The sequence below is a fragment of the Microtus pennsylvanicus genome, chromosome 13 (genome assembly GCF_037038515.1).
Source record: "Microtus pennsylvanicus isolate mMicPen1 chromosome 13, mMicPen1.hap1, whole genome shotgun sequence".
Taxonomy (NCBI): domain Eukaryota; kingdom Metazoa; phylum Chordata; class Mammalia; order Rodentia; family Cricetidae; genus Microtus; species Microtus pennsylvanicus.
Window position 1 is genome coordinate 12,803,969 of NC_134591.1, and position 11,583 is coordinate 12,815,551.

An 11,583-nucleotide genomic window follows, 5' to 3' on the forward strand; every position below is an offset into this window, starting at 1 on the left:
AATGGGAAAGAATGAAAAAAATCACTGAAGAAAGCACAAACTGAAATAAAGCTGGAGGGGAAACTCAGGGGGGGGGGGGGCGTAGTCCTAACCAACAGAGTAAAGAACTTGGAAGACAACATTTTAGGAATTGAAAAAAGGATAGAAGAATTGAACAGTTCAGTCAAAAAAAATGTTGATATTTTGGTTTGGTTGTTTTCTAGACCGGATTTTTCTGGGTAGATCTGGGTGTCCTACAGCTCTCTCTGTAGACCAGGAGGCCCCAAACTCACAGAGATAAGAATGCCTCTGCCTCCTGAGTACAGGGATTAAAGATGCACATCACCACCACCTGGTGAAAATTTTAATTCTTTTAAAAATCCAAGTATAAAACATCCAGAAAATCTATGACACTATGAAAAGAATAAAATTATAAATAATAGATATGGAGAAAGGAGAAAAAACCCAAGTAAAAGTCATAAATAATACTTTAAACAGAATAATAAAAGAAAATTTTCCAATCTAAAGAAAGTGATGGAAGTACAGAAGCATAGACAACAACTAATAGACAAGAATAGAAAGTAAATTCCCTATTATACATATTCTTCAAAACATTAAATGTACAGATCAATGGGTATTGAACACTGCAAGAGGAAAAGACCATGTAACATATAAAGGAAGTCTCATTAGAATAACATCTGATTTTTTTTTTTTAGTGAATACCCTGAACATCAGAAGGGCAAGATGTATGTTATGCACACTTCGAAAGACAGCAGATCACCACAGTCCAAACTACTAACCCCAGAAACACTATAAAATTGAACTGACAAAGAAAAACATTCCCTGGTGAAAGCATATTTAAGCAGTATACCATCACAGCTCTAAAGAAGGAAAGAAGAAAAGCTTCAGTCTTAAAGCTGACTGCATTCAAGATGGCACAAGTGAAAAATAATCCCAGAACATTAAAAGAAAGGGGCAAAGTCCATACCATAACAACAAAATAATAAGAATTAATAAAAATTGTTTATTAATAACTCTCAGTATGGTCTCAAGTACCCAATTAAAAGATACAGATTAAGAGGTGGATTAGATGACAGTATTCATCTTTCTATTGCATGCAAGAAACACACCTAACCATCAAGGACAGACATCACCTTAGGTATAAAGGATGGAAAAAGGATATTCCAAGCACATGGAACTAGGAAACAAACAGGTAAAGCTTTTGGAATATCTGACAAAATAGAATTTAAACTATAACTAATTAAAATAAATAGGGGAAAAAAGAAAATATAAATTCTATCCCCCCCCAAAAAAAAACAAGAGCCTGTGCCAAGATGGGAGAAGCCAACCTCCCAGTCCCTGGTTCCCTGCCACCCAGATATCCTCAGTAACCTAGTCTATCTCTCCACCCCTGGAGCAACGATCAGCTGCAGGTTGTACACAGGACAATATTAGGAGACCTGTCCTGTGGTGCTTTCTTCCCTTGAAATCAAAGGAAGCAGATGGGCCTCCCATACTGTGGAAATAAGCCTGAGAAATCATGGATGGACCAACCATCGTACTTTTAAGCCAGTCTTGCAATTGTTGAACATTAATATTATTTTCTGTGGTATCTGTGCAAATGTTAGAGATAGGGGTGTTCGGAATACAAAATAAACATGAGCTTATTTTTTATTTAAAAAAAAGAGATAGGGAAGGTTACTAAATTTAAGAAAAAAATTCACCAAGAAGATATTGCAATTCTAAACATTTCTGCATCAAACACAAAGGCACCTATTTTTATAAAGAAGCACTACTGCAGATAAAAAAATCACATATTAACTCTCACACAGTGAAAGTGGGTAACTTCAATGCCCCACTGTGACCAACTGTTTGTCCAGAAAAAATTAAATAAATAGAGAAATGTAAGAGTTAAATAACATTATAAAGCAAATGGGTGTAGCATACAGCTATAGAACATGCCACTCAAAATCTGAATAAAATACATGCTTCTCAGAAGCTCATACAACTTTCTCCAAAATTGAGCACATGTAAGGATACAAATCAAATTTAAGTAAATATGAAAATGAAATAACACCCTGCATCCTATCTGATACAATGGATAAATGCTAGCTATCAAAAACAACAAAAAAGTAGAAAGTATACAAACTTATAACAAGTGAGCAACTCACTACTGAATGAAAAATATGTCTAAATAGAAATCTAAAAGGAAATCAAAAATGTTATAGAATTAAGTGGAAATGAAACCATATTAATCCAAACATATGGGACACAAAGAAGACAATTTTAAGAGACAAGCTTTTAGCACTATGTCCCTAACGTATAATGATAGATAGATTTCATATTAGTAATTCAAACACATACCTAAAATCTCTATAAGAATAAAAAGAAATAAAACCCAAAAAGAGAACATGGGAAGAAATAATCAAATTCAGGGCTAAAACCAATAAAAATAGAAACAAATAAGCAAACAAAAACAATACCAAAAAACCAATGAAACAAAGAGGTGCTTCATTGAAAAAAAGAAATCAGCAAGATTAAACCCTTTACCCAATCAATCAAAAGATAGAGAGAAAAGATCCAAATTAATAAATTTAGAGATGAAAATGAGACATTGCAACATTTACCAGTAAAATTCAAAAAGTCAAAGACATTTTAAATTTTGTGGTATATTTGACCTACAAAAGTTAGATCAACGTGAAATGAGTGATTTAAATAAACAGGAATCCCCTAGGAAAATTGAAGTGGTGATTAAAAGTCTCCCAACTAGAAAAGCTCAAGATCAGATGCAGTCAGTACAGAATCTACACTAGACATTCAAAGACCTAATGGCAGTGGTTTTCAAATAATTCCACAAAATAAGAACTGAAGGAATATTTCCTAGCTCTTTTTATTGAGCCATTCAAATCTCTGATACTTAAATACAAATTTCCAACAGAAAAGGAAAATTATAGAATAATATTTTTATGAATGTATGTCTTAGTTACTTTTTTATTTCTATGAAGAGACACTATGACCAAGGCAACCCATAAAAGAAAGCATTTTATTGGTGGCTTGATAACTATTTCAAAGGGTCGGTTCTTGACCATTATCATAGTGGGGAGTATGTCATTAGACAGGAAGGCATGGTACTAGAGCAGTAGGTGAGAGCTTATGTTTTATCTATGAGTTGGGACATACAGACACACGTGGGGAGGGAGACGGAGGAGAGAGACAGAGAGAGAAAGTGGACCTGACACTAAATTTGAAACCTCAAAGGTCAACCCCAAATACCTCCTAAAACAAAACTAAATCTTAAAAGATTTCCTATGGTTTTTTTTTAACAAAAATGACTCATATATTTGAATATTTAGTCATAATGGGGTACAACTGTTTGAAAAGATTAAAATAATTAGAAGTTGTGGCCTTGTTAGAAGAATGTGTCATTGGGGGTGGGCTTTGATGTTTCCAAAACCCATGAACAAGCTCAGTTCTTGTTCTCTCTCTCTCTCTCTGCCTACAGATCAGAATGTGGTACCCTCAGTTACTTCTCCAGCACCATGTCTGCCTACATGCAATCATGCTCCCCACAATGATGATAATGGACAAACCTCTAAAACTATAAGCAAGCTCCCAACTAAATGCTGTCATTTATAACAGTTGCCATGATTGTCGTATCTCTTTAAAATAATAGAACAAAAAATTTCCCAAAACAGTTCCATCAATTAGGGATCAATCATTTAAATATATGAGTCTATGGGGAACATTTTTATTCAAACTGCTGCAACATAGATACAAAACTGCTCTATAAAATACTTGCAAACTAAATTACAGAACACATAAAAAAGATTATACAGCCATAATCAAGTTGGATTCATTCAGAGATGCATGTATGTAAATCAACATATGTAAATCAATAAATGTATAATCCATCACTTAAATAGACTGAATGACAGTAAAGCACATAATAATCTCTCTAGATGCAAAATAAACCCTTTGATACAATCCAAAATCCCTTCATGATAGAAGTCTTGGGAGATTGGGCATACAAGGGAAATACACTGCATAGTAAATGTAATTTACAGCAATTTTCCAGCCAATGTCATCTTACACAGAGAGAAACTCAAAGCATTTCCACTAAAATCAGAAAGAAGACAAGTCCACTCTCTCCATACCTATAATATAGTACATGAAGTTTTATCTAGAACACTGAAACTACTGAAGGAAATCAAGGGCATACAAATAGGAAGGGAAGGTGTCAAAGTACACTTTTTTGCTGAATATGTGTATATATATATATATATATATATATATATATATATATATATATATATATATAAGATTTCACCAGAAAATCCCTATAGCTGATCAACACTTTCAGAGAGTGGTGGGATACAAAATTAACATATAAATCAGTAGAGTTTCTATATACAAATAACTGACATACTGAGAAAGACATCAGGAAAACAGTTTCTAAAAATAAAACAACCAACAAAATCGGCACAGAAACTAAAAGATCAGTCTTCAACTTCATATTGAAGCCCCCCCCCAAAAAAAAGAAATAAAGCTCAGGATAGCTTTAAAAAATCCAGAAAAATAAAAGAACTCCTGGAGCTATTATCATCACAGATTTCAAATTGTATTACAGAGTATCGGCATGCAAACAGACACATTGAACAATTTCATACACAATGGACAACTGATTTTTGACAAGGAAGCCAAAAATATACACTGGAAAAATGACAGCATCTACAACACATGACTTTGGTTAACATGGATGGCTGCATGTAGAAGAATTAAAACAGGTTCATGTCTATCTTCTTACACAAAACTCGTCTCCTGGTGGATAAAATACCTAAATAAAAGACCAGATTCCCTGAATCTGATAGAAGATAAAGTAAAGGATTGAACTCACAGGCACAAGAAAGAGCTTTCTGAGCAGAACAATGATAACATAGGAACTTAGACCAACAGTTAATAAATAGGACCACATGAAGTAAATCAGCAGTGACAATAACAACAACAAACTTCTATGCAGCAAAGGATACCATTGAGTGTGCAAAATGCCAGCATATGTGTTGAAAAATGTTTACCAATTATGCATCTGATAGAAGATTAATATCTATAATATTAAAAAACTTGAACATTAAGAAAATTAACAGAGCCAGGCAATGGTGGCACACCCCTTTAATGTCAGTACTCAGGAGACAGAAGCAAGTGGATCTCTATGAGTTTGAGGCCTTCTTGGTCTATACGGTGAGTTCCAGGACAGCCAAGGCTACACAGAGAAACCCCATCCTAGAAAGGAAGGAAGAAAGGAAGGAAGGAAGGAAGGAAGGAAGGAAGGAAGGAAGGAAGGAAGGAAGGAAGGAAGGAAGGAAGAAATGAAGGAAGAAATGAAGGAAGAAATGAAGGAAGAAATGAAGGAAGAAATGAAGGAAGAAATGAAGGAAGGAAGTAAGGGAGATATCCTAATTAAAGTGAGGTATAAAGTTAAACAGACAGTTCTCAAAAGATGAATGACAAATAGCTGAGAAGCAATTAAATACATGTTCAACATTCTTAGCCAGCAGAAAAATGCAAATTGATTACTTTGAGGTTTCTTAATACCCCAGTCAGAATGGACCACATCAATAAACAGTTTACAGCATGTGCTGACAGGAGTGTGGGGAAAGGGAACACGTTCATTTCTGGTAAGAGTTGAAACCGATAGTTACTATGAACATCAGTGTGAAAGTTCTTTCAAAAAAAGAAAATTTGATCTACCACAAGATCCAGCTTTACTACTCTTGGGCATATACCTAAAGGATGCTACCTCATACTTCAGAGATACTTACTTATCCAAATTTATACTACTGGTCTATTCATAATAGCCAGAAAATTGAGACAACCTCTATATCCATCAACTGATGAATGGATAATGAAAGCAGAGTATAATAAAAGAGCATAATATTTTTCAGCGGTAAGCAAAAAGAAATTATGAAATTTTCAGGTAAATAGATGGAAATAGAAAATATCATCCATGAGGTAATCAGAACCCAAAAAGACATATGCTGTGTATATTCTTTTTTGTTTTTGTTTTTGTTTTACTCTCTTTTGGCTTTCAATCTTTAGATATTCATGTTTGATCCAAATAACCACAGAGGCTAGGTAACTAGTTAGAGACCAGCTGGGGAGAAGATCTCCCAAGGAAAGAAAAATAGAATATAGTGTTATAAAGAGATTAAGGAGAAACTGGAAAACAAAGACTAAATGGGAAGGAGAATGGGATGTCAGGATAAAGGGGAGAATATGAAAAAGGGGAATAACTAATACTAAAGAGACTTTTTGAACAGTCATATAGAAACCTACACTATAGAAGCCTCCTTATAAAAATACATACACGAAATTAATTTCAATGGGATCACCATATAATTAGGGAGAATATACCCATAACTAAACATATTATGCAAGAAAGTTAAAGCCCCAGTGTTGGGAAGTGGTTATATCTTTTAGAGTCATTGGACAACAGGATCCCATAGACACCCCCACAAAACATCACAAGCTATTGCCAAAGCTATTTATTACCTTCCACAACCACTTACTTATGTCATTGAACATGAAGAAATTGAGCTGGTATCCAACTAGAAGCTTCACCGTTACTGACTAGCACTCATAGTGCAAGAAGATACTCTGTGCACAACTAGAAGAGAAAGTTAATTATCAATATTGGCCAGCTACAAACCCATAACCTACATCGGTGGTCTTCCTGCAAAGTATAATGGTGGGACAGTGGCACAAATGCTATGGGAGAAACCATCCACTTTCTTATTGGGTTTAAGGCCCACTCCAGGAAACAGAACCCATACTTGACACTGACAGTGGCCAACATCCTGAAATTAGATAGGCCATAGGCCCTAAGAGAATACCTACTAGTAGTATTTTGCTAAAGGAACATAGCACTGAAATGACTCCTAATGGTACAGTAATATACCCTTAGGTCAATACATTGATTAGTCTTCATCAGAGACATTTCTTCTAGTATACATAGTAATTAACTCAGAGATGTAGTGATATTTTAATTATGTTTTAACAAATAAAGCTTGCCAGAAGAACAGAGCACAGAGCTAATGAGATGTGTTCCTTGGCAACACCAATTTACTTCGGAGAAGATGACGGGCATTGAAGAAACTTAACATGGAATTTACTTTCTTTGTGGCAAAAGTAAGCCACTGGGTAATAAAAATGCCCCTTCCTTGACTGCTGACAGTATGCTGTCCTAATTGGAGAAGCAGGACCCAAAAAAGAGTGACTTCCAAACTTGTCAAGACAAGGCATGGCAGCCTTTCAAAAATCTTGCTTCACAGAGAAGTCTGTTGAATATTCTAGACCTTTAGGGTGAAGATGGATGTACCAACATTGCAGAGCAACCTTGGATGACTATCCACGCAGTCAGCCAGCTGTCTCTGTCCTTTCTTGCATTTTTTGGAAGTCGTTTGCTCTCAGCTCCTGCTTACTCAGTTAACATTATTTTCCTCTTGGGTCTCCAAGGGAGTTGGAGACTAGATAGTTATAGTTTTCCTTATTTACCATACTCAGAAAAGAAACTCATTAAAGAGGTGTAAGATGTATAAGGCTGAGAGACATGAAAGGATAGTCTTGGGTGGTAGGCAAATTGTGATAGAAAGTAAACTAGGTACAGGACTTTGGACTTACCAAGAAACAATAGTTAATGGAGTATTTTCTCTGAATTTGTCAAATGCACACAGACTAGATATTGTTGATATACGTTTTGCCTATATATATAGTATGTTGTTTTTCTTATATTAGTTATTGCTTTCTTTTTATTTTAAATATAAAAGGGGAAATGTAGTCCTATTTTGTCTGCATTTTAATAAATAATGCTTGCCTGAAGATAAAAGTGCAGAGCAAAACTACTAGAGGCCAGGCAGTGGTGGCACATACCTTTACTCCCTGGACTCAGAAAACAGAGGCAGATGGATCTCTGTTAGTTCAAGGCCACCCTGGGCTGCACAAAATTAATATAGTCACAAAAAGAAACAGCTCATACAAAGGAGATCCTAGCACTTGGTATCATATGCCTTTAATCCCAGGACTAGGGGAGTGGAGACAAGAGAGATATGTCTGGGCAAGAGGAGACAGGAGCTCAGCAAAGTCTGAGGCTGCTGTCTGAAGCAATCAGTTTGAGGCAGCAGTTTGAGACTGTCAGTCTGAGGAGGTAGTTTGTGAACAGGGTTGCCCGTTTGGTATGAGCATTAGTCGAGGTAAGAACTCTAGTGGCTGGCCACTCTTCTGCTCTGGTCCTTCAGCTTTCATACCCTGATAGCTGTCTCCAAGTTTCTATTATTAAGACCAGTTAGAATCTGTGCTACACAGATACCCACAACAGAACAATGTGCAGAGAGTAATTGGAGCATAGATTTAGTTAAATGGAATGTCATTATTAAGGTCCTGCCCTCATGGCTCAAGGATATATGCAGAGGAGCAGGTGCTTAGACTGTAAGGTATGTGACTCCAAGAAAATAGCATGTTCAAAATGTAACAGGATCAATACACACTTAGACTCACAGAGACTGCCAGACATGCACAAGACCTGAACAGATTCAAACCAAACAAGAACTTAAAACTAAGAAGTGGACACAAAGTTCCACCCCTAACCAGAAGCTATTTGCCACTGATACTTGCTGGGAAAGGGAAAATCAGTTTTCTACAGTCGAGTGTCACTAGATAAATGAACAATACTGCAAGAAAGGACACACGCTCAGAAGTAGTAGTTGATCAACACAAAGTGGACTCATGGTTTTTGTTTTTTGGATTTTTGTTTGTTTGGTTTATTTTTGGTTTTTCTTTTCTTTGTCTTGTTTACTTGCTTGTTGTGACCTTTATTTTTGTTTTGTGTGTGTGTATGTGTTGTGTTGTGTTGTGTGTGTGTGTGTTTGAGAGAGAGACAGAGAGAGAGAGAGAGAGAGAGAGAGAGAGAGAGAGAAAGAGAGAGGAAGAGAGAGAGAAAAAGAGGGAGAGAGAATGAATGAATTAATGAATGAATGAACATAGGTGGTGGGTAGAGAGATAAGGAAGATTTGGGAGAAGCTCAAAGAAGAGAAAGAATAAGATCAACATATATTGTATTAAAAATAAAAAAAAGCAGGGCTGGAAAGATGGCTCAGCGGTTAAGAGCATTGCCTGCTCTTCCAAAGGTCCTGAGTTCAATTAGCAGCAACCACATGGTGGCTCACAACCATCTGTAATGAGGTCTGGTGCCCTCTTCTGGCGTGCAGGAATACATGCAGACAGAATATTGTATACATAATAAATAAATATTAAAAAATAAAAATAAATTAAAAAAACAGAGACATAGAAAATAAGCAGGAAAAGGAGGAAAGATGTTTTCAAAGTGCTAGAAGTTAGGAACTTTTACCACAGTCTAGAAAAGAGAGTTCCTGTTCCAGAGAAGTTGCATCAGACTTGCTTGACTCTGTTATGCTTGCCAATGGAACTCCTCTATCTGTTATAAGCTTGAAAAAAATTTATTATTATTGTACTTCTGCTGCTACTCCAGTGTGTACTCCACTGCCGTAACAAATGTTCAGATGAATTTTGCCAGGAGTTCAACACCACTCTTCACACAGCTGAAAAAGTAATTCTGTATATGTGAGGCAGCACCAACACCTTGTTGTGGTTGTTTCCTGAATATGCTGAGTTTGCTTACTGAGCTACCCTTAGGACAGAGTCCAAAGTCCAGGACAGAAAAGAACTCAGAGCTTAATGCTCAATGTCTGCATGACTTAGGAACTTACAGTCCTGTTTCTGGCAGTTCTGGTGCTCTTTTCCGTGTTGGTGAAGGTATTGACACCCACTGACATTTAGAGATTCATACCTATCCCAGGGCTTAGAAACAATGCATGCCTTTCCTTTTTTAAAATTACCTTGAGCATCACTCAGTGATGTGGCCTCATGAGGACAGGGAAATATTCTTCTTCTGTTCCAAAATGAAGAAGAAATTGTTTTTGATAATCAGCTCTCAACCTTGAATAAACCCTAAGAAATCTACAAAAGTAGGACATTTGTAATAAAATGTGTGTGCTCTGTCTAGAGTTTCAAATCTAGCAGTATATGTGGGGAAATTGTGTGGATGGGGAATATTTTCTTGGATGCAGCTTTATTAACTGTCTATTGAGAAGAAGGACTCCAGAATATAGCATACTGTGTAGTAGTACATGGAGTTTCTGACCAAAGGTCACATTTACTTTTTATTTTACCCATATTTTCAGCAAGGTCAAATAGAGGAAGACTCCCTCACAGTGGTCCCTAAAGAGCAAGTACTAGTGAGATGCTTTTACCTATGGGGTGACTTCAGGAATGGTGTGGTTGATGGGACTTGAGCATCTTTGGGCTGACGTTCTCTATTTGAGGAAGTTAATGTGCTGAATGTCCCTGCTTACTTATCCTCCTACTTCTCTTTCTTTTCCTGTCTGTCTTGGACCTGCTTTTGGACTTCCAGTCTCTATGCCATAAACAGACTCAGCAGGACCTGCACATGGTGGACCCATCCAATATCGGTTCTCCACATTCCAACCTCTATCTCTGACTGGGTGGATAAATTTGTGAGCCAGCCAAAAAGGGCTCAGCTGTCATCACTTCAAAGAGGAAGAAAGAAACATCACTTAACCTCAGACTGCAGCTGCATTGATCCATCCGTTAGTAAAACTGATTTGAACCATCTTGGCGATTGTGTCTTTTATTTACTGGGAACTGGAATATTAGCATAGTAGTGGGTAGTGCTTAGGACTTTTAACTTCCAATGCCACAAAAACAAAAGAAAGTATACACAGCATTTCTCTTCACTAAGCATCAGGCATCAGAGGTTATTTGTCACCAATATGGGTCTATACAGCCTTCACTAATTATAGAAGGAACTAGAAATCAGTTCGTAACTCATAGAGAGTTGGTTAGAACCATATTTTCCTCCTCTACACCCTTAGTTACTGCACATATCTCTTTAGAAAGAGCACTAAGGTCATTTTCCTGGTTACAACAGAATACTCTTAATAGAATAAAGAGCTATTTTCTATGGGCACTACATATTGAAACGTATCTTGCAAATTCCAGCTAGTATCCATCACCTTGATAATACTAAATCACAAAACTATTATTCTGATAATTGAATTTCTGAGAATATTCTTCGAGATAGAGAACATGTTAAGAAAGTAATTTTAGTTTGCATGAAGTGTGACAGCTGCATTGTTCAGAAGTAGTTAAAAATTCAATGTTCTTGTTTTGGTCTACTGTAATTTTTGTCCGTGTGAATAAACTCAATCTGTTCAGTCAACCTAAATTTGATAATATGGTTTGAGGTTACAGTTCTACAGGCAGAAATTCAGGCTGTGGCTTACAGTGGTGGTCATGGACTCACAGTGCTTCCTGGTTAAGTGATTACCATATGCTTCATCCATATTTTTAAAAATACACAATTAAACAGAATATTTTGAAAGAGCATGCCAAAGTAACAGAAATCACCTAATACCTTTCTAGGCACTCTGTATTCCCTAGATACTCTCATTCAACTGCTTTTCAGGGTTGTTACTTTGTATGTATGACAAACTAAAATGGAGTAGAATTTCTGCT

The 11,583-nt window shown here is 36.3% G+C and overlaps 1 protein-coding gene across 1 annotated transcript in view; it reads left to right on the forward strand.

Annotated features, from left to right (window-relative positions):
* Frmd3 (FERM domain containing 3) overlaps positions 1–10,683 on the forward strand; it is a 188,396-nt gene extending 177,713 nt beyond the window's left edge. Inside the window, exon 15 of the mRNA XM_075945786.1 lies at positions 10,460–10,683. Coding sequence (XP_075801901.1) covers positions 10,460–10,473 — 14 coding nt within the window. The 3' untranslated portion in view covers positions 10,474–10,683. The remainder of the gene's footprint in view (positions 1–10,459) is intronic.
* Positions 10,684–11,583: the final 900 nt, after the last annotated feature.